The sequence below is a fragment of the Homalodisca vitripennis genome, chromosome 1 (genome assembly GCF_021130785.1).
Source record: "Homalodisca vitripennis isolate AUS2020 chromosome 1, UT_GWSS_2.1, whole genome shotgun sequence".
NCBI classification, from domain to species: Eukaryota; Metazoa; Arthropoda; class Insecta; order Hemiptera; family Cicadellidae; genus Homalodisca; species Homalodisca vitripennis.
This window is the reverse complement of record NC_060207.1, coordinates 121,051,307-121,076,214: the sequence shown is the minus strand read 5'-3', so window position 1 is coordinate 121,076,214 and position 24,908 is coordinate 121,051,307. Positions and strand designations below refer to the sequence as shown.

The 24,908-nt window shown below is 32.7% G+C and overlaps 1 protein-coding gene across 1 annotated transcript; it reads left to right on the top strand.

Annotated features, from left to right (window-relative positions):
* The first annotated feature begins 4,739 nt into the window (after nucleotides 1–4,739).
* LOC124352909 (putative nuclease HARBI1) lies at nucleotides 4,740–11,387 on the top strand. The gene is made up of 2 exons (XM_046802638.1): nucleotides 4,740–5,459; nucleotides 11,217–11,387. The coding sequence occupies exons 1-2, from the start codon at nucleotides 4,740–4,742 to the stop codon at nucleotides 11,385–11,387; spliced, it is 891 nt and encodes a 296-aa protein (XP_046658594.1).
* The last annotated feature ends 13,521 nt before the right edge of the window (nucleotides 11,388–24,908 follow it).

Sequence of the window (24,908 nt, the reverse complement as noted above, 5' to 3'; positions counted from 1 at the left end):
ATTTTAATGATGACTCTGTTAATGATCTGGAAATAATAAAATCTCTATACGAGTATAAGAAGCCTGAGCTGCAACATATTACAGATGACGAATCGTATTCAGCATGGATAGTAAGATTTGCTACATAATGATGACTGAGACTGAAATAATAGAATCTCTATACGAGTATAAGAAGCCTGAGCTGCAACATATTACAGATGACGAATCGTATTCAGCATGGATAGTAAAATTTGCTACATAATGATGGCTGAGACTGAAATAATAGAATCTCTATACGAGTATAAGAAGCCTGAGCTGCAACATATTACAGATGACGAATCGTATTCAGCATGGATAATAAGATTTGCTACATAATGATGACTGAGACTGAAATAATAGAATCTCTATACGAGTATAAGAAGCCTGAGCTGCAACATATTACAGATGACGAATCGTATTCAGCATGGATAGTAAGATTTGCTACATAATGATGACTGAGACTGAAATAATAGAATCTCTATACGAGTATAAGAAGCCTGAGCTGCAACATATTACAGATGACGAATCGTATTCAGCATGGATAGTAAGATTTGCTACATAATGATGACTGAGACTGAAATAATAGAATCTCTATACGAGTATAAGAAGCCTGAGCTGCAACATATTACAGATGACGAATCGTATTCAGCATGGATAGTAAGATTTGCTACATAATGATGACTGAGACTGAAATAATAGAATCTCTATACGAGTATAAGAAGCCTGAGCTGCAACATATTACAGATGACGAATCGTATTCAGCATGGATAATAAGATTTGCTACATAATGATGACTGAGACTGAAATAATAGAATCTCTATACGAGTATAAGAAGCCTGAGCTGCAACATATTACAGATGACGAATCGTATTCAGCATGGATAGTAAGATGTGCTACATAATGATGACTGAAGAGACTGAAATAAGAAAATCCGTATATTAGTGTCAAGAGCCAGATTGTCGGACTTGCAGATAATACAGTTGATTACGAGGGTGAATTATACATTTTTAATATTATTATAATTACATTACTGTCCACTTCTTGGCATATAATAAACGTACCGTGGGAGAGTGAATGTTAGAGAACAGTATTTGAGCATGTAAGGGTGTGCAGTCTCATGTATTTGCTACACTTCATTGTTCCGGACAATCTAATTTGCGAAGGTACAGTTCGGCGATAGTAAGCTCCTTTTAGTTCTTGAAGAGGGTGAGTTTTGTAACCTAGTTTGTAAGTGCAAAATGCAAACAAATGATACATTTAAAGTCACTCAATCACTTTGCATTATTTAATCTGTTATTGGCTGTAGTTTATTGGTTGCATTTTGGGTATTATTTACAAAATAAGTTACGAGCTCAAAGTCTGTACAGTCACCAAAATATTTGCGCAGCCTCCGGCATCCGAGGGTACGTGGTTATCTTGCTCTGTTAAGCAAGGTAACCGTTCTTTATTATAAGGGGATTTGGGATATCTATAGATAAATTTTAGATTATTTTTCTGTAGATCTATAAATCTATAGTTTTAGTCTATAAATTCAATTTCCCCATACTATGTTTTGAATATGAGGAAAAATTGTCTATTATTAAATTTTTCACAATAGAGTTTTAAAACTAAAATTGTCTTATTCTATGTAAATGTATAAACATAATGACATATCTTTAAAATATATGTGGTTCCTTTTCTTTAGCAAACATTTAATCTATTCATACATTCAAACTATTGTTTGTAATATAATTAGGTTAATTAACATGTAGTAATGATAAAATCAAGATATCTAATGCAACTGTTACGGCCAAAGGGAATTTACTTAAAATCAATCGAAATTATTTGTAATAATCTTAAACCATTGTAATCAAGAAAGTCCTGAGAAAAGAATCTACATATTGTCACTAAGCTCAACAAGAGAGAAGGGAAGGTTTGCTGCAGCCATTATTTTTTATTGCGTGCCGCTCGAAGTGAACGACTCCCTGTGCGAAACTGTGTGCGGTATTTTACCTAACTGGGGGAAATATTGGCTGCAGTGACTTCCCGCATTATAGGCACCTTGATATTGAATACCATTTAAATAAATTTAATGAACTCTAGATTTCTTCGACAGGTTTTTGATCTTGCACTTATTCGGCAAGTAAGAAATGCGGGTTCGAGTTTCTTCGGAGCAATAACTTTGAGAGAATTATTCATTGTTGTTATTCAATATATAGCTATTTGCCTCCCTATATAGGCCCTATATATTGCCTCCCTGCTATAGGAAAATCGCTCTATATTTTGATTAATTATCTCAAAGAATTAATCATTATTACAATATTCGTCGTTGATTTACTCATAGCTTACAACTTCCTCGACTGTGAAATACAAGTTTTATACAGTTAATTTTAGAAGTAGGTAGTAGCAGCTATGTGCATAACATTTAATGCCCAATAAGGCACTGAATTAAGATCTGGAGTAGCGGGAGGGAAGTTTTAATAAAATCATGTTCCCATTGAGACTATAACAACCATCTAACTTCAGTTTAATTTATTTTATACTGTAAAATAGATATTTAAATACAGTGACAGTAATTTTTTTTGAAACTGTCTAATCACTCAAAACCAGTTAAAAACGTACTGGGGTTTTTAATTTATGATTATATTGGCATGAATTTGAGGCTGTGAAGTGTCGATCTGTTTATAAAATGTATTAGCTTTGGTCAATTTTGATCGTGCCATCAGCTTCATGAATATTCAAAGCAGACTCGATTGAATGGACAATGACTTATTTCACAAAATACGTTTATTGTTGGATGCTAGCAGATGTGAACAATATATTTGACAGTAAAGTGTCGAGCCGCTATAGAAACTCATTAGCTTTGTTCAGTTTTGTTCGTCTCATTACATTTATAATATAAATATATAATATAATACAAATATAATATAAATATTCAAGACAAACGCGAACATATGGGATATAGCTTAGGTAACAAAAATAATGTTTGTTGATGGATCCTAGCAGATTTGAGCTATGTAGGAAGCAGTAAAGTATAATGACATTAAACAAAATGTATTACCTTTGATCAGTTGTCTACTGTCATTAGTTAATAAAGTTTCAAAGCAAACTTGGCAACACAATACTGTTGCTGATTTTTTACAAGCTTTAGACATATACGAATTTTTCTGTATGTACTAAATATGATGTTGTATAATTGTGTTATCATTATTGGTTACCTTTAAAATTTATTTTGAATTATTCCGAGGACTGTAGCCGTTTATAAGAAAATAACTTTGCAGAAGATTTTATTCACTTTACTTATATATTGGGTTGGTGAAAAACAATCTTTGTATTAAAATGATTGACTTATTAAAATACATTCATTTTTTAGGCAATATTAAAAGTAAATTATTACCTTTATACCTATCACTAGCTTAGAACGCTGAATTTGTGTGTTAGAATATTTCACTCATTAAAACATGTACATTACATGTTTAATATCAAAGGTAAACAAACATAATATATGCGTATTAGTATTATATATTATAATATTATGAATTCAATATGAGACAACTATATTGAATATGTATTCGCATGCGTTTTAGCAAAAGTTATTTTTCAGCATCTTTAATAGCACGTCGCATTTTTTAAACAATTACCTTTCAACTGAACAATTTATAAAATACCAGCTTATTACAAGTACATACACATGTATTATAAGTACATACGCAGTTTCTATTAACAATTTTACATTAAATTAGAATACAACCAAGGCAAATGTTTACTTTGTAATATCTAAATAAAAATCTTTCCAAGAAAATTTTAAAAACACTGAAAATGGATTAAACATAGGATAGGATTTTCAACACATATCGCTATGGAAAAATCGCACTGCACAGGAAAACACAAGCGAGGTGCATGGCAGCAAAAGAGTTCAGTATTAGAAGACATGTGGAAGTGTTTCCTAGTTTGTTTTCATGTTCAAAACCACTCAATCAAATTACACGGTATGTTCCATACACATTCACGATACTTTATAGATACCCGCCAAGAATCTGTATTATCCCTACCTCCAGTAATCCACCTCTAAGTCGTACACTTAGATATTCAATATTTGAAAATTATCCCTACGTTGAAAATATCTTCCTATTGCAATCACACCTTATCGTAAACCAGGAAGATGTAAATAATATTTATAGTTACACCACCCTTAGCACCTCTATTGTATTGTGAGTGAAACCGCGGGTAACAGGTTATACACAATACAAAAACAATTCAACCTTTATTCTCTTCAACTTAACCGATAAGATAAAAGGTATATCTAGTAAAACACGGTCCGAAGCTACTTTGTATTAAAAATGCCGACTTTCCCACCAAAGGCTTGTTTGAATATTAACTGCTGTTACTTTTAGTGATTATTACTCTTTCAACTTTGCTCTCTTAATCGGTCGTACGCATAAAAGAGAGCGTAACCTTATACTTACCGAAATAGAAGGATATCCTTACACCTGTATGCATAATAAGTTGAAGTAAAACCTTTTCTTTTCGAGTAAAAGGTTATCCTTTAAGGTTGATCCCTTTACTTCAAACTGAAGTAAATGGAAATGCATAACAGCTACCTTTTACTTGAAATGAAAAGCATATCCTTCGAAAATTCTGTGTGTGGTCAGTAACACACTCATCGTTGAAGTGAAAGGTACTATAACCTTAGTTAATTCAATGTAAGTGTCTTAATTAGTTCCTTGATTTCATTGAAAGTGATGGCAGATGTTGTGGACGTGAGGGATGTGAAACAGTACAAGCCACGGTTACCTACACTTCCCCGTGATTTTAAGGAACTATATCGTTTTAATGAAGACAACGTGGAGTGGCTTGCAAACAGATTTTTAGTTGCAACTGAAGAAACTCGGGGAGGAGCTTTATCATCCGTGCATAAGATGAAAATATGTTTACGTTACCTTACAGACCCCGGGTATCAAAAGGGTATCGGACAGGAACTTGGTATTGATCAGGCAACGGTTTCTCGGTCGGCGAGTGAAGTTGTTGACAGTATAGTTGCACAAGCGAACCAGTGGATAAGGTTTCCTACTACCAACAATGAAATAATGGAGGCAAAACACCTGTGGCAGAGAAAATTTCTCTTTCCAACGGCACTTGGTGATTGTACTCACGTAGGTATACAAAAACCTTATCTCCACGGAGACGAGTACATTAACCGTAAGGGAAAGCCTACTCTGAATGTACAAGCTACCTGTGACGCTAGTGAAAAGTTCACTAGTGTTGACGTGAGTTGGCCTGGATCAGTACATGATTCAAGGATTTGGAAAAACTCTCATGTAAGAGGAGTACTGGCAAACAAAGCAAATGCTGTATTACTTGCAGATAGTGGGTATGGAATAGAACCTTGTCTCATGACTCCTTTTGCAAATCCTACTCCTGGTGGTGAATTGAAATTTAACAAACTTTTAAAGACTGAGAGAGTAACAATCGAACGATGTTTCGGACAACTGAAACGTCGTTTTCTTATTTTACAGTGTCTGCCGTGTAAAACTACAAAAAGTGCCAAAAGTAATATTTACCTGTATTGTACTCCATAATGTTGCAAAAACCTTAAGTGATCCTGACTGGGAACCGCAAGAAGTGGATGATGATGAAAATGATGATCAGACCGATGACGAAGATATTCGACCACAAGACAAGAAATAAGAAGAAACTTGAGTTTTTTAATAAACAATTTTAATGACTAACTAAAGAAAACGAGAACTGTTACATATCTTATCAAACTGTTTTATTTAACTGTCCTTAGTTAAGTGTAACGTTACGTGTAAAGTTAAGTGTAAGTTAAGTGTAACTTTAACTAAACGTTAATAAAGTTTATTTTGTTACAAATCAAAAAAGGATTTATTACCATCCTGAATGGTTTTTGCTGAATCAATGTTCTTACGTTTTATAATTTCAAGTTTCTTCTCATAATATTCTTGTTGTATTTTACTTGTTTGGTAATGCTGCAATAAAACCAAACGTTGCAGTTCTTTGTTATTTAACACTTTAGTTTCCTCAGTTTCAAATTTGTCTGTGGGTAATTTTCTTTTAGGTGGCAAGGTCGGTTGTGCACTTACAGTCCCGTGAGTTTCATGGTCGTATGCAGGTAATGTTCTCTTGGGTGGCAATATTGATTCTACAGATCAATGTCTTCAACTTCAAACTGCATGGCTCCTTCGATCCTCTTAATTGTAGGATTGGAATCACCTTGTAAAGCTGCGAGTAATTTTTTTCCTCCCATCCCAACAACTTCATCTTTTGATTTCCTGTTTTCTTCATGTCAGTCTTTTTTTCAATCTTGTTTTCATGTTATTTATTTTTTTTTAATAATCCTTTTGCATCTAGTGGTTTGCCGTATAAAGCTTCGTACTTTGATGTTACTACTTTTATCGCCTCATCTTTCATATTTTTCAGTTTCGGCACTTGAGACTTTTCTACAATAACTGGTGCCCTGCATACTTCATCCGCAAAAAAACTCTAACTCATTAGCAATTTCGTTTTTATCACTTTCAATTTCACTATCACTGCTATTTATTTTGAAAAAGACATAGCGTAGATATTTTCACTTACACAGGTAACAAAACAAGTACACTTGATAATAAATTAACACTCCAGTTACTTGCACAGGCGGACAAACACATCTGTAACACCACACTGACTGAATGAGAAAGGAAAGGAAGGGGCTATCAGCTGATTTTCATGTCTGGACCTGAATGTTTACGGTTGATCCATTTACTTTTTCCTGAAGGATATCCTTGCAAGTATAAGGTAATCATTATACATATGGAAAAAAGCAAAACCTTTTCCTTCAATCCATTACCTTTTACTTCTACCTTATACTTGCGAGGTTTTCCTTCGGTTTTATGCATACGACTAAATATCCTCCCCTAAAAGACTATAAATGTAAATCCAAAAATACTTACATCATTTCTTGTATGTAGTGAATTTTTTTAGTTGAATACAAATGACTTTTACGTGATATTTTTTTTAATAATTAAATTGAGTTTTAAAATTTCTGTTCGATATGTATATAATTATTCATTACAAATATGTAATACATTTTTAAATTTTTAATAACTATGTATTATGTTATGACGGACAGTAAATTTATTCTTATTAATATATTAGCCAACAGTTCCTGCCCATTACTAACGTGTTCCAAAAAGTGTTTCAAGAATTCCTGGAAAGATTTTTATGACGTTCCTACCTTTTTAAAAAATTTCTTTACATCTTTCCTTTACGATTCCCGAGTATAAAACAAACTCCCGTTGAAGTCATATTTTTAGGCTTTATAAAAATAATTATAAATATTAATTTAATTATTATAAGAAGGTACCGGTTACTGATTGTATCCTTATTACACAAATATTATCGCTTGTCAGTTTGTGTGGGTGGTAGTTAGCGTGTTTAATTTGTCGATTCCATGAATATACTTGCACAATAATCAAACTCTGTCTTTTGTACATACAAATAAACCGATAAAATGAGATATTGAAAGACCCAACATATCTCAACGAAAGTTTTACCAACCAAACGATTAAAGTAACCTTATTGTATTACTACTACTCGTCTATGAAGTGATTGTACTCAGATTGCATACAAATTAGTTTATTCTACGATTCCCTAGTTGTTTCGACCTTTACAGACAAGACTAACGTAAAACTATTTGCTAACGCTTAGCCAAATTACAAGGAGTGACATGCACAACCATCAAACTCCATGAGGCCTATATAGAGATAAAAGTATATCCTCTATGGTTAGTTCGATTTTTTCAGATATCGAGCGGACAATCAGAAAGGATACATTAAGCTTTCATTTATTTATTTCCAACGGATCAACCATTTTAAGACTTCAATACATAAAAAAACAAAAGAAAACCAAATAAGCACAGAGCCCATGATAGCTCAATACTCGTATCGTTGTGTGAGTTTTAAGGACCAAGGAGGTAACGTTAACACGCAAGGTTCGGAGTAAAATCGGTGGTGACTTTACAAATCGTGTCCTGGCTGTCAGAGAGGAAATCTGTTTGTGTGCACCCAAATAACCCAGTCTATGGACGCTGGCTATCAAAGAATGTGCTTGGTAAAGAATAGAATGTATCCTTCGTTCGTGCGACATAATGCCTCTCGACTTACTGAAGGAGATGAGTTGAAGAAGTTCAGGGCAGGCCACCAAGCTGTTTAGGAATTTGTAGAGCCAAAGCATACCGTGGACATTGTGCCTTGTCTCTAGTGCCAGGCCCAAGTTTTAGCCAGCTGACTCACGTGTATTTCACGGTAGATCAGGCCCACCTGAATTCACACTACTCTAACAAATCTGTCTATAAATCTTCGTTGTTAACTTTAAAGTTCGTCAACGAGGCCTCCTCTCTGATAGGGTGACCAGACTACCGATGCAAATTCGAGTAACTGACTCACCAATGATAATGAAGTGCAAAACAAACACGATTGTGACATAAACATGATGGAAACTATTTAATAACCTCCAATAATATCATGATGTATACAGAATGAGTAGACAGAATGTATTTGTCACGAGTTTAATGAAGTGCAAAGCAAACACGATTGTGGCGTAAATCCTATGGAAACTAGATTCTCTTTAATAATCTCTTTTGCAATCCACTCCCAAACCTAATAAATTATGTTGCTGAGTCCCTAGTTTATTGACATATCTCTCTAGCCGATTTGTTATATTCATCCCACCCAAAAACACACTCTTTCATGATATCTATTTGGCATTTCTACAAAAACTAATCTGGTCAAGAGTAAATTGCAAATCCAAAAGCAGATGGAAACTGTAGATACTTTAATTATAACGTAAAACACTGTTTTAAACATTTATCACCACGGTAAATATACGGTATGAAATATTCTGATACCATAAATACATGTATAAAACCAAATATTACTTCGAAGCATAATATAAAAAAAATAAGGATGCAAAAATAAATAAGGATGCATTCAACACAGGGGTGTAATAAACGCTATTCTAAAAGTAGTGGATTTTTATTTTTGAAGTATTAGTTTATGTATAAAAATATATAAATACTTTTTGTGATTCAATTTTAATTAAAATTTATACATAAAAACATACTTTTGACAAAAAATTTCCAATGAATACTATCTACTTTCTACGCAAACGAATTAATGAATTCTACATTAAAGGAATTAAACTAGTTCTGGTGGGGGGGGGGGGGGGTGGGGGGGGGGGGGGGTGGGGGGGGGGGGGGGTGGGGGGGGGGGGGGGTGGGGGGGGGGGGGGGTGGGGGGGGGGGGGGGTACTGTGCCCAGTGGTGGGTTCAACTGGAAGGTATAAACCAGTCAGAAGTAATCCCTGCTGGGTAAGCTTCAAGGGTTAATAAAACAGTATGGCTTAGATTCTCTAGAGAGCTTCGTGTAACTGATTTATTTTATAATTTTTTTAATAATATGTTATTATTTACAAATACAACTTATTAACGTAGCAGTTACTTAATATAACATTTGCATAATGTTTCTACAACAATGCACACATTACCTAGACAGTTGAATAGTAAGTTACGTTTTCAAATAAAGAACACCCAAAACAGGATCGTTGCGTCGATATATTTTAATCATTTTCTTATTAAAACGTTCGAAATGTTTCATTATGTTTTATACAGGCATAACGCCAAGGCATAAAAAACCTCTTTGTCACAATCAATTGTTTACCTAGAGTACTTGACGGCTTAAATAATGATCCTGGAGATGAATGTGGGTTAACTTATAGTGCACGAGAATACAATTATATTTTTCAAGAGTAAAGTTTTATTTAGTTTAATAAAGGATAAGATCGCCTATCAAGCTAGTTTTTATGATGGTAAAATAGAATGGTTGTGACAGGTTTAAAAATAATGAATGATTCATTTTCTCATAAGTAATTCCTTAACAGAGTCACACTTAAAACCAGACGTCAGACACGTAATTAATAGTTTTAGGACTGACAGCCAACCACATACAAACTGGACCATTCTCGATAACCAACAAACCAAACCAATTAGTTTTATGTATGTTTTGATGTATATACAAACGTTTTCTGGAATAACGTTAAATACAATGTAGTATTAGGGAAAGGTGTATTTGCGGCCAGTTTGATTTTAACTCCATACGAGCAAACACAAATTTGGTCTTATTTTCAACCGTAGAATTATGAGAGATGTAATTATTCTAAGTCAGAACTTGTTTTAGTTATTTTTAATCCTATCTACTAGTTATTTACAAAAATATAAATGTATTTAATACTGCATCGTTTGAGTAATCAAAACCTATAACATTTTCAATACTAACAAATTAACCATCATATCAAAGCTTTGTGACACGAACAAGAGTAACAATAAATACAAATATAAATTATAATTGGACTTTTAAGGGAAATAGAACCTCAATTCTTCCTTATGAGTACAATTATGAAAAAAATATTGGTTTTACTGATCAAAAACATACCATTTTAACCCCATATACATATATTTAATTCTAATAATAATTATAAAATATTAAAGGGAAAACGACATATCTGATGAAGAATAATAATACTTCTTTATTCTTCGACAGGAATTTATCACTATAGAAGTACATAAAAAATGTCTCTAATTGCCTTACGAACTATGTTTATTTTGTTATATATCATTAATAGCCTCTCATAATGATAAGAAGAAAACAATTATTCAAACTAAGAAGGAGGATAAAATCAGTTTGTATTCAAAAATGTATTCCAATCAGTGAAAAACGAAACTAAATTCGAAAATTAAGAGTAAATTTAGTAGGATTATCAGTAGTTACAATACAGACACCGTCAACCTGGGAATATTTCCATAAAAGAAGAATATCCAATATTACAAGATATGACAATATTGGCAACGTGCCAACTCTCTTTACTTCGTCATGAAATTACATTTCTTCTGCTCTGTGTTCGATTGTTTAATTTTACTTATTTTGTTATAAATAATAGTAACATTTTTGGTGAAAACCCGAAAATATGGTACCGGTAGCTGTGTTCCAATTAAAAAATAGGGGTATAGTAATTTGTATGTGCCATGTACTGTGATAAATCATAATTGTTATCAATCCGGATAAGAATATGTTTTACTTACCAACCAATGCATTTCAACTGAATACGTAATATTTAACCTACAGATTTTGTGGTTTTTTTGTTTTGTGTTGTTTGTTTTGTATGTGCAGATGTTCGGCCTAGTGAAGGTATTTCGACGTTGTTTCGTCTCTGCAGACACACATAAGCAACGTGTTTCAGCTGGCACTGTGGGACAGCGTACTCAGTTGAAGATTGTGCAGCAGAATGTTGCATTATGCACTTTCTTCGAGTACTATCCCAGCCAGAGTAGGAAAGACTAAACTCGACTCCATAACCTACAGGTTTACAACTACAGATTGTAAATCTGTTTAATGATGGATATATCAGTAAAGTTTACAGAAAAATATTATTCACACTTAATATTAGGTTATTAACAACTTACACGATCTACTTGAAATTTCGTAAATCACAAATCTTGGAATGTATAATAAGGTACGTAGCAGATATGAAAACAGTAAATATAATACTTAGTTTTCACTATCCGATAACAGGTTTGTTTAAAGTAATTGAAGAGAAAAGCAATATAACGTTTTCATCAAATGAAACGTGCCACTTTCAATTGGGAGGAATTAGGCAGACGGGACCTGAAGCTTTAATGGGTTTTTATTGTTCTCTTAGGACAAGAAGCTTATAAATTGCACTTAATCGTTTAAGAACCTTTGCATTGCTTCCGGATTGACAGTATTTTCAAGATGGGTAAGGTATAGGAAGTAGGTGCCGTCTCCTATTGAGATCCATGAGGAAGAATTAGGGCACTACATCTCAAAGTTCCCCCGGAAGAAGGGGAGGCCAGCTCTGAACCAGCCTTTCCTGTCAAAGTAGGCAGAGGGTGGCACGCCCTTGTTGAGGCTAGCAAGACACTGTGAGGATAGGGAACAAACCCCATCAACTCCAACAGTCATCTCCCGCAGTAGACTAGATCTATCAAATTACCCATGAACCCCAGAATATCGAAATTTGTGGTTAGTGATGTGCCGCTGCTGGACTGTGGATGTCCACATTTAAGTGGCACATCGGATTTTACTGTGCCCAGTGGTGGGTTCAACTGGAAGGTATAAACCAGTCAGAAGTGATCCCTGCTGGGTAAGCTTCAAGGGTTAATAAAACAGTATGGCTTAGATTCTCTAGAGAGCTTCGTGTAACTGATTTATTTTATAATTTTTTTAATAATATGTTATTATTTACAAATACAACTTATTAACGTAGCAGTTACTTAATATAACATTTGCATAATGTTTCTACAACAATGCACACATTACCTAGACAGTTGAATAGTAAGTTACGTTTTCAAATAAAGAACACCCAAAACAGGATCGTTGCGTCGATATATTTTAATCATTTTCTTATTAAAACGTTCGAAATGTTTCATTATGTTTTATACAGGCATAACGCCAAGGCATAAAAAACCTCTTTGTCACAATCAATTGTTTACCTAGAGTACTTGACGGCTTAAATAATGATCCTGGAGATGAATGTGGGTTAACTTATAGTGCACGAGAATACAATTATATTTTTCAAGAGTAAAGTTTTATTTAGTTTAATAAAGGATAAGATCGCCTATCAAGCTAATTTTTATGATGGTAAAATAGAATGGTTGTGACAGGTTTAAAAATAATGAATGATTCATTTTCTCATAAGTAATTCCTTAACAGAGTCACACTTAAAACCAGACGTCAGACACGTAATTAATAGTTTTAGGACTGACAGCCAACCACATACAAACTGGACCATTCTCGATAACCAACAAACCAAACCAATTAGTTTTATGTATGTTTTGATGTATATACAAACCAAATAAAATCAGAGAGAGCCTGTAGCTAAGTGGTCTAAGATGCTGCCGGTCTTTGTATCTGAGTTGGAGATAGCGCAGATTAAACTCGTCTCTGGCCGTTGGACCTTTTATCATTAACGATGGCCTTAGATTTTATCTACTGTCCTTTTTATTTAGTTTGATAAGATTCATCCACTGGTGATTTTGCTATAAGGACCGCAGACTTATGCAAGAAAGAAGATTCAATCTAAGCTTCTCTTATTACCTACATTACTTTCAGTTAGAATGGGGAATGTGCTGCGCTTGGTAAATTACGGTACACAATATTCAATTATGAAACCCAAAAAATCAATTTAACCCCAAATATACTATTGCTTAGTAATATTTTACAAACGTTCCTCTTCGTCTGTAAAAATGTTTAAGAATAAATTTATTTCAGTAATGCTTTTGGCTTGACTTTTGAGCACACTTTCCGTAGGCACGAGTAATGAAAATATTAAAGGAAGAATACATTATTGCCAAAATTTGAAAACTAGTAGAAATAACTAACATATTTAACTGGGATGGACTGGCTATAAAAGGTAAATGTTTGGTATTGTACCCTTGTTATATACAATTACATGTAATAAACTATATTATGCTACCCACAATATTGTAGTCGCTTATGGTCGTTTATATTGTAGTCGCGATATTGTGTGTCTCAAACATAGATGTAGAAAAAGAGAACAATTGCTTTTCTTCGGGAAAGTCGAAAATGCAGGAATGTTTGCGGCGCTGAGTAAATAATGGCCGTTGTGGTCGTGCTCTCCTCTCAGTTGACCTTTTCACTGTATTTTGTATTCAACATTTGGAGCTTACCACACCTTGTTCTTTCACGCCACTCTCTAACATCCTTGAATGGGAGAAAGTAATGGTTAGGTGGGTACTTATTGGTTTTATACGTAGGCGATTAAAGTAGTAAAAGTAAAACTGCAGATTAAGAGATAATTCTTAATTGTATTAATTGGTCTTACTAAAATATCGATAGCAATACATTTTAAACGTGTACATAAAACTACTTCTTTTATTTATCATTAGTTTTTGGTGTGTTATACAAATATAAGTATGTTTTCTACGAAGGTAGGTGATTAATGCTAGCCTAAGAGCTTATACTATAATAGTATTTATAATGAAAATTACTATAGCACGTATAGGCTACTTTTTCCATTTAATACTTATCGGTAGTATCGATAGTAAAATCTGTCAATTTGTTTTAGAGTTGTGGAGTGTTGTCTTATGCATAAGAGGTTAAATTTTTTACATTTACAACTTTATAAATAATTTATTAGGAGTAATTTGAGAATTTATTATTTTGTATAACTTGTTTATGGAATTGTTAGTGCAAATTATCCTTATTTTGGACATCTGGCTACTTACTGAGATTTCATGTTTGTTATATTTTCATAATAATACAAACATAATAAAAATAAAAATATAGAATTAAAATTATAAAGTATAGATAGATTTAATAAATACTTAAACAAAATTACCATGGAAAATATTTTTATGCATATTGTATCTGCTCGATTTTAAGGTAGCTTATAGTCATATACTTAAGTGATGATTATGTACACATATGGAATATGACTCGCTGATCGCTTCAGAATTGGCTTGCTTTTGTTGCTTCAATCAGTTACTAATCATTGTCAAGATAGATTTTGGTTCTCTTTCCACATTTTTTTTATGGTTTTCCATCAATAATACTTTTTCGAGTAGGTAAACTATTTTCATCGTTCTAATTTACTAATAACACCACAATTTTGTGGTCTTGAATAGATATCCTTCTGTCTTTAGATATTCCAACTTTTAAAATTAGATGTTGGATAAAATCTATAAAGCATATGTTTATGTAGACTTTAATAAAATCTATTTGAATTTTTTCTGGTATAAGTCTCAACTGAGCAAAACCCTCCTCCATACAACGTTTCTGTTAGTCTTCATCAAGTTATATCCGATTTGTTAGTGACAGAAATAGAGGTTGATCAGCAAGAGCCCCTTTCCGTCGAGTTTGATAATTGAAGGGTAAATTGGGAAAATATATTGTTAGCGGGGATTTACAATTAGTTTGACGTTTAAAGAATTTGTAGGAGATTCTTGTTAAGTATGGAGACTAGCAATTAAAGATAACTCAAAGAAATAGAATAAATAATGAAAACTGAATAAAAACTCAAAGAGATTTTGATAAAGCAGTCAGTGTACCGGTTACGATTCAAAGTAAGCTTTGATTTGCTCAAACTAATCGACTTAAACATCCAGAGTTATAGTAAATTCAAATTTCTAATATTCAAAAATTGTATCATTTTACACTTTATCGAATTTTGGGGACTCATTTGAGGAGTGACAGTCTACTCCTCGAAAGAAATTGGACACATACGGAGGATGGTAAGAGAAGTGGACATTGTAAGTGTCGTCAATTCCGAAAATGGATCAGAATCCTCACAACTCGGAGAGGTTGGTCTCTACGATGAAATATGTTCCCAGTCATCCCATCTAATAGCCACTTTCTCTGCATTGATACCCTACATGAAGAATCAGAGTTCAGCTTCAGTTGATGTCTCTTTGAATGTCCTCCGCATGAACACGCCGCCAACTAGGATCACATTTCCAGTCAACATTCGCACGTTTCATGATGTGAGAATGTGGGTGTCACATTTGACAATTGCAATTTGTAAATGGGAAATGGGTATTGTAGATAAACAAGAAACGGTGATCAACTGATCACCAGGAGGAAGATGATTGTATTTTTAAGGTCGCATCTTTTCTGATTCTTAAAAATACTTTGTACTTTGAACTGGATTAGGATATGTTTTATAAAAGAGGTGATATTAATTTTTATAACGATGATACTATGTAATATTGTTTTGCACATTTAAGGAAATACTTCATTATAGGCCACCACTGACGATAATTTGTGAACAGTTTGATACCGTATACTTACAGGTTTTCAGTTAATGTTTATCAAATTGGTACTTAGGTAGTAAATTATTATTTGAAGCTGTGAAGCAAATTATAGTTACTCACAGCACTGTCATACTGTAGAAGAACAGATTGACTCAATTTTAACGTACATCGGCAGACATGAAACTCTCTGCAGATAGCACGCACTGAATCTCGCTGTCCAAGTCATGCACATTTAGAATAAGTTACGCTGTGAGCTGTTCACTGCGCTATCAGTCAACAAGCACGAACAAATTTACTTTTTAATTTGGTGATCTAGCAACCATTGGAACTAGTCCAGATAAAGGTTTATTTCTGGCTGGTTATACTTTATAGTTGAACCTACATTGCGTACAGCAAGAACTGATGTCACATATTTGGCAAAGCTATAGATGTCCAAGATCAGCACATTACCTACCGCAAATGGTGGAGATATTGGGGTAGACGATAGATATCACTCCACAGATAGGCCAAGTTTACTGTGGAGGATAGCTGTCGGAGTGAGTAGAACTCTATAGTATTAAATGCTGTTGCCAGCCAGGACATTAGGTAGCACTGCACTCTGCCCGCTTTTACTGAATGATACTGAAACACAGGTAAAATCCCATTATTAAAACGTGGCAACTGATAGTTCCCGCTATAAGATCTCACAAGATACCTCATAATATCTCGACAGGAGGCGTCCTGTACCCCAAACTTTACCTATCCTGCTTATCCTGTCACTCGCAAAGCAGGTGCAAAGGTCTTTTAGAACTTATTGTAATTAGAAAGTTCTTAGATTCTCGCCTTTATATTAAAAGACCGTTGAATCAGTTGATCACCGTTTCTTGTTTATCTACAAGCTAGGTTGAGTTCTAACATGTAATTTATTATTTCATTGTAAGAAATCTATTATATATAAACGAAAATATACGTACAAAATTACTTAGCAGCAACCTAAAAAACTTTGAATAAAAATTATAAATCACTGTGCAATAAAGAGTTCACTACCAAATGTCTTAAAGACAATTGTTTGATGAGTGTGCTAACATTATACACTAGACAAAACACTGAGTTGATGTAAGCCTAATAATAAGAAATTTGGCAGTCCCTACAATTAAAATCCATTAATAACAAGTTAATTTTAAAGAAGAGAATGAATTTTAATTCTTTTCTGATACATAGAATAAAAGTGTCAAAATAAAACTAAATACTAGTTTTTTGTGTTCCAAAGAGCAAACCGTAAAACTATATGGTTTACCTAAAAATTGGGTGTGCAACTTGATATTAACACAATTTAAAGGATATAGCACGAACTAAATCATTATTTGTGATGAAAAGAGAAAGACACGTTATTTTTGTTTAAGTGAAAAATCTTTTCAGATCACATATATAAATGTTTTATTGTTAGAAAAGAGACAACGTTTTATTTTACTATAATTTTATCACTTGTCATAATCATCGCCATACAAATGACTCCAAGGGTCTAGAAGGTTTCGTGCAGCTCACTTTACATAATTATATTGTTATTTAAGCAAAGTGAGAGGTTATAAATATTAATGTTCCATCATAAACTCAACCACAATTCAGCGTGGGTGGATTACAAGGTGGGAATATTCTGCATATTGTATCAGGATCACTCGGTCTGTACATTCCATTAGTTCTGTACATTTGTTTTTTATAAATATATCCAATGATTATCATTGACATTTATTTCACCAACTTATATAATACGTAGAACTAATTCCCCTCTACTACCACTTGCTGAATCATTACCATGTTATTTTCCACGAGTTAAAATCAAAACTGGACGAATGATACATCCCTTAGATTTACGTCATTGTAGGAAGCATAAGCGTACTTATCAGTAATCTTGCAAATTGGTAATAATCTAGTTTAGTGTCAAGTTGTACTGTTATCATGATAAAAGATTTATAGAATTGAGTAAATGAGGAGAGCGTGTCTGAAGCTACCAGACCAGATTAAGGCACATTTTTAGATGTTTCAACAAACAAACCTGGCAAGTTTTTAGAGGGAATGAACATGACAATGTTCTTTTAATTTATATGTGCTTTCGCACTCAGATTGTTCATAGATCTCATTTTGAAGTTTTGTTTTTATCTTCTCTGAAACTTATATTAATCAAATGCCATAAGCTACGGAAAGAATGATTAAATTATATGAGTTTGTATGTTTCAAAGTACGCAATAAGCACGCATAACAAACGTAATTACTTGGTAATACTTTGAAATATCACTCATTGGAATATTTACTGTAAAAAGATTAAAAGGCCAATATTTTGTAGAGGATGGTAAAAAAATCTAACAAATAATTTAATGCCATAATTTTACCATCTTTTGATGGGATTTTCTAGATTAGCTCAAAAAGAACTTTCTCGTTACAAAGCATCAAATAGGCTACGGAAAAAACCAACCCAAAGTAACTGTATACAAATAATTATTTACTTTAAAGAACGTATTCAAGGTAATTAAAATTTTAGCTTATTTTGGTATGACTGGAGGTTAGCAAACTTAGAAATGAAACGTTCCGGGTCAGGCAGACGTTTATTTGCTTGGTACATAAATAATTTAGTAGACCCAAAGACACCTTAAGTTCTCCTCTCCTACCATACCTCCTTCCAACCTTCCATCAAATACCTCTGCTCGACATACATTACGAGTGCCTATTTATAATCCTAAATAATACTGAACATATCTAAAAGGAAACTTTACTCATCCGTTTGTCAAAATATAGTTTAAAATCTTTAACTTAATCAAGGAGTTGAAGACTAATATGAAAAACTTTATTAAAATGCATTTTATACTTTGATTTATTTGGATTATATTGAAAAGTGAATAGTATATTCTTTATATTAGAACGAGTAGAAATTTTATATAAATACAACAAATCGACGTGTCGGAAGCAATATATTTTTATCTTTAAAATATGTTCTCTTTTAATGTAATGTTCTAATTTAAAAAAACGATGTACCCTAAGATTATAAGGAAAAATATATATATATATAAATGCCAATTAACTCTTCAAACTGAAATTCGACTTCAGAATAAGCCACATCTAAAAATTGTTGTTATTTTTGCCATAACACTTTTTCTGTTACCAAGACACCTAGAGAATATAACAGTTTTCAATTCCTAAACATAACGTAGGTATTGAATGAGGGTTTATTTGATTTAAATGTTGCGTTTAGCTCTAGTTCAACCATATAAGGCAATCGCTTGATAGATTGAATAAGTATTTAAAACCCAAACACTGTCTATTCCAAATTAGATAAATTTTGACGAGTCAAGGGATGGTATGTTACAATTCGTTTCACATACTTAGATCGTTTAATCGTTGTGCATTATCAAGGGAATATACAGAATTTGGGCTTTAAATTCTAAATTTACCTATCATCAGTTGCCTTGTATGAGAGTTATATTTATTTATTAGTGATACTAGTTTTATCACTTATTATGGTTAAGAGCATCGTAAAGTAAAATTACGAGTTACTCGTATATAAAGTATTCCTCTTGTTCACTTGTTCATCTTGCCTTGTTGTCCCAATCATGAAAATACATTCTTTTATGATTTAGAAACGTACTTTGACCATAAAACAATTAAGCAGGGTAAATTAACAGTGCATACATTCCAATATTTAGACTTTTTGCTCAACAATGAATACAGAGTGCACATCCTTTGCAATACAAATTCTTGTTTCTTTTCATATTGTAAACTATATATATATATATATGTAGACTAGTCTAAATGTATTAAGCTACTTTAGCACCCTTAAGATAAAGGTCTTAATAGTCCTAAGAGTGTCAGGTATTAGGATTATGTTCATGAACTTTTTTCCCTTGCCAAAAAGTGTTCCTGGAAAATTTATATTTTTTAAAGACTTTCCTTAGATATGGAACAAGTACAAAATATACTTTGGAGTTCGTTAAAGTCATGTCCAAGTCTCTGACCTTTCTTATGTCTACTAAAAACTTCCTTCTTATCGCGTTAATAAGTCTTCTTAATTATTCAAGTAAATGTTTAAGGCTTGTTCCGAGGTTTATTACCTAACGCACCACTACTGCAGACAACACAGTGATTGATACAAAATAACCTCATTCGAGCTTGTCATTGCTATCCGTCTCCTTAATTCTTCAAGCGTAAATTTAAAGCTCGCCCCGAGGTTTAATATCAAACGCACCCCATGCCACAGGCAACACAGCTATTGAACCAAACATTCCCCCTATATAATCACTATACTCTTTCTAGGGTGTCCCATTTTGTTGACTTTTGTTTTATTCCGCAGGTTTTATGTTTTATGTTCGACTTCCTTTATATAAAGTGATTTTTTTGTTTTATCATATTCACTCGTGTTTAATATATTGACCAATTATCACTGAAGTTTGATTTACTATAAAAGTCGATACTATGTGTAAGCGATGAAAGGTAAATAAATTACAGATACAATTTTTAGTATTTTCACGATTATCAGCTCATTATACTAGTGAAATATTAATTAATCTTTTATTTGTGTGCCAAAACGAATAGTACATTTTAGGCAACGGAAAGTAACACTATGTTTCAGATTAAAGTGATTATACTTATAATATTGATTAATTTTTTTCCAGTTTATTTCATAAGTGGTTTTTAAGAAGTATTAAAAAATAAAATTAAGGCAAATATATTAAAGAACATTTACACTTACCAAATATGAGTAAAATACATAATTGTCACTTCTGGAGGAAAAGACGGAAAGAAAACTGTTTTGAAGCTTCAAAATTAGAATAACGTTAATTAATCACCCAAACTATGTAACAAATTACATATTGTACTTGTCTGACAATTCAGACACTCTTGTAATGTTTTTATTATTAAAATTATTAAAAGGGGGGGGGAATTAGATTTTGATTGGCTTTTGTTTAACTTATCTTGTATACAAAGAAAAACAGCCAAATATGTTAGCTCCTTAGTCAATTTTTCATACTTACAATCTTTATAGCCTAGAATGAAAATAGTTCAAAAACCAATTTACTTACGAAATACTTAATTATAACTTTAAATGTATAGAACGATCTTAAAATTACCACCTTGGCGTTCAGATGGGCCGAGAAGTCTGCACGCTCTGGCTGGCCGGCCACCTTATTGGGGGAGAGGGACGTCTTTTCCAAGGGCATTTCCGTTCGTGCACATCCTTCAGTATTCTCGTGACCCATGAGGGAATAACTGGAATATTCACTTTTTTCAGTTGCGTCGTGGTTATGTTATATATAACAAAAGGTGTTCTGATAGCTCAGTTTATTTAAATTAATCACAGAATGACAGCAGATAGAATGACATTACGGTCAATGTTCGTGGTTTGCCAGTAGACCCTCGGCCGCGAGTTTAGATCTCTTGGACCATCTGTCGAGTTATGCTATATTAAGACACATTTTATTTAACTTTCACTTAGACATACAAAATACAGTAGACTCTAAAATATACAAAAATAGTAATAAACCACAATAGTAAAATATTAAGGTTTTAAGGCAGTAGGAATTTTTATTAGTGGTAAGGATATCTCTTCTTGAAATATCAATAAAAACAACTCATTTTAATGCAGCACCAAAAATATTACTAACAATACAGCAAATAACAACATAACTTATTTCGTCTATTTTTAAGGGTATTATGAAACGAAGCTCATAATATTATTGTTGAGTAAAAATGTTCTCAACATAGTTACTAGAGAAGCGTTATGGTAAGCAAAATTTAGCCCTAAGTAACATGGAAATACTAATCAATAAAATATTCAACAAAGAGTTAATTAAAAACGTTTTAAATTCAAAAGCGGAATTACTTCAGGATTAAAATAATTTCTTGCACAGAATTCCTTGCTGGATATTTCACTTATCCATGCATATTAAATTCAATGTTCTGTTAATTGAAAGTATCATAGATAATTTTTAGAATAAATACTAACTTAAGGTAACTGTTTAGTGCCTATTAAGTTATGAATTTGGGGCTCAGAATCCACAGTAATTTAACTACACAACACGTTTTACGTGATTTAGATAAAAGAATTTGAGCTGAAATTGGCTATAAGTTGTATGGTACAGATTCACAGGTTACTATTTGTTATTACAATTGGTATTAAATTTAAAAGCAACCTATTATATCTTAATACAACTTTAAACACGTTTAAAGCCACGATATTACAATATCATGGTTAAGGACTGTCATTTTCAAAGTTTAAACATGTGCAGTAGAAAATTGACCAAAATTGACTTTATGCTGTTGAAGATTTTAAATTAGCTTAAAATTACTTTAAAACCTCTAACTCTCGTGGAAAGAGTACTCCACTGATGTAAAGGAGTTTTACTCCACTTGTGAGCTGTAAGTGAGGGTAATTGTTGACCTCGACCTGTTACTGGGTGAACTTCCTGTAAGAAGTGGTAGTTAACAATTACCTTGAGTACTTTTAAATTATATGTAAGGTATTATTTAAAACATTTAATAACCACACGTAATTCGGCTTAATGCGTATGTTTGGCTTAGCATTTAGCGAAGCTCTCGCGATAGTTAATAAGCAATATATGATTGCCAATTTTTATTCACAAAAATTTAAGTCATTATTGAATTTGCAGAGCACATATCTCAAACAAGTCAGTTGTTTTAGGTCTTTTGAATTAAAAAAAAAGATTCAAATATTTCATAAAATACATCAATAGCCTTAGATACAACTGTTTGTCTATATACATTGTTCCAAACCACAATTTTGAGATTTTTTTCATCAGTTTCTCTTTATTTACTCGATAACAAACCTGTGCGACCTTGAATGAGTTGGGTGAGTCACTCGCTTGTCCATTATTGGCCCCTAGCGCTTAGCATTAATTAATTAACATTACATAACATTAATCAGCGATTAGTAACACATTTGGGGATTAATTTTTATTTTACGATTTATACAGACGGACATTACTAGGATGCTACTGTACCTCCAAAACAAAACAAAATATGTTTGTAAATATTATTACTAATAGTTATTAAAATCTATGTTTCAGAATTCGCCTAATCACTCAATGATTGTGAGCTGCTAAACTAATCTTTATTTACGACATTCTAAAAGGTAGGAAATGTAATACTAATAAAGTTTAATAATTGTAAAACCCAGCTGCGGGTTTATCTAGTCGGAGATAATGAAGCAGAACGTATATGCGGGCGCTGTGCCATAATTGGATTGTGTATTACATTGTCACCTGTATTCTAGGGTATTTTATCAATAGTATACTGAACAATACATAGTTGTATGTCTCTTACCGTCTGTATGCGGAGCTCCTAGGTATATAGTACTATACTGTCCTATTACGTAAGGCGCGGATTATGTGTACTTTACCCTACGTCTAAGATTATTTTACGTTTATTATTTGTATTGTTAAAGATTTCTACGTTTTTGTTCTTGTGTAACAAAACCAAGTTCCAACGATATCCTTAAGGATATTTCATGAGTGGTCTAAAGCCAAATCTCCCACTGGATAAGAACAACAACAAAATTGGAAACATTCCCCTATTGGAGAAACCTTTAGGGGTAAGAATCTTTAAGATTTCAGGAGGTTTTATTGGTCGCGAGTTTCCAGTCGCACTGACATCCTAGGAATTTTCACTTGCTATCTGCTCTCATTTATCAGAAATTTTCAAAGTCCTGAAAAATTAAGAATGTGGTATATTCTATACGAGTATTTATATTGCTCATGTAATAGTTAATTATATTGTAAACTCACTTACCAACTTGATAATGTAGTAAAATTAAATTAAGGAAACCCAAAAATAAGTTTATGGAGTATATCAGCTCCCTCCTCACCACTGTTCATTCTAACTTCAAAAGTTGAAATATTACATCTACGAGTAGACTATATTATAATAGTAATTTTTCACACATGGAAACCCCGTTTAAAACTTTATGTCGGACTAAAAAGGACACAATTCCGGAATGGTTTATTGAAATGTAATCAAATAACTTATATATATATATATATATATATATATATATATATATATATATATATATATATACACATATACATATACATTGACAAACATAAATTATTTTACATAATTTTTAGATTGATTTTGATCAATTATTTTAGATAATTAATTTTAGACCTTATTGTCTCTATCTCTAAAATAATAGAACGGGGTGAAGTTGGGCAGCCAAGTAAATACATGGTCAAGAGTTACTTGCTAAGCGAGAGTGATAATAATAATCATAATAGCAATCTGCTCAAATAACCTCAATAAATGCGTAAATTAAAATTACACACTTCAGGCACACGTCTGTTTGTCAGGATTTAGATAACATTTCATTTGGACAACGAGTTAATGATGGATTTTCCGCGTTTCCGTGTTCTCAGAGTGTTGTTATCTCTCCGATATTCAATATATACCTTCTACCGAATGGCGCAGTTTAGTGTCACAGTTGCACGTTTAAAATCGCCCTTCTCTAAGCAATCTTTTGAATACTGGTCGACTGCTGGGTTTTTAAACCTAAAGGTGTGTTCATCAAAGCAGGCTCTAAAACATAAAAAACAATCTTGATTCGTTTAAAATTTTCTATGGTTAAATCTGTTCGATTATTCTCACAAAACACTGACCTATACAGTTATTTATGTCCGAATTAACTTAGTATCAATAGATCATTTGTAAGCAGTAGGCTAAGGTATGAAATTTATTACTTCTATAATAGTTTTGCCATGTGTTACGTTACTTCTTAGGTAAATATCTTACTGGCCCCGACTGTACACACATGTCCACTTACAATAATCAGTTGACATGTAATTAAAAACGAATACTATCTGCATCTAATACAACTGAACAATGATCAATTTAATAACGCCAAAGACGTTCTAATAAAATCAACTTTGCACTTGAATTGGTTTTACACAAACAGATTAAACTTTAGTTTAAAATTCCTGTTATTACACCAACGGCTACCATTCCAATTTAAAATTAACTTTCCAATGAAAATATTAAACTCTTAATTGAAGAAAATTTATCCTTTTACCCTGTTGGGCATAACAAAATA

Excerpts from the sequence above, each read along its gene's own strand:
- LOC124352909 (XM_046802638.1), top strand. The coding sequence starts at position 4,740 with ATGGCAGATGTTGTGGACGTGAGGGATGTGAAACAGTACAAGCCACGG. Across the intron at positions 5,460-11,216 it reads AACTTTTAAAGACTGAGAGA|ATGTTCGGCCTAGTGAAGGT; the intron begins GTAACAATCGAA and ends TTGTATGTGCAG.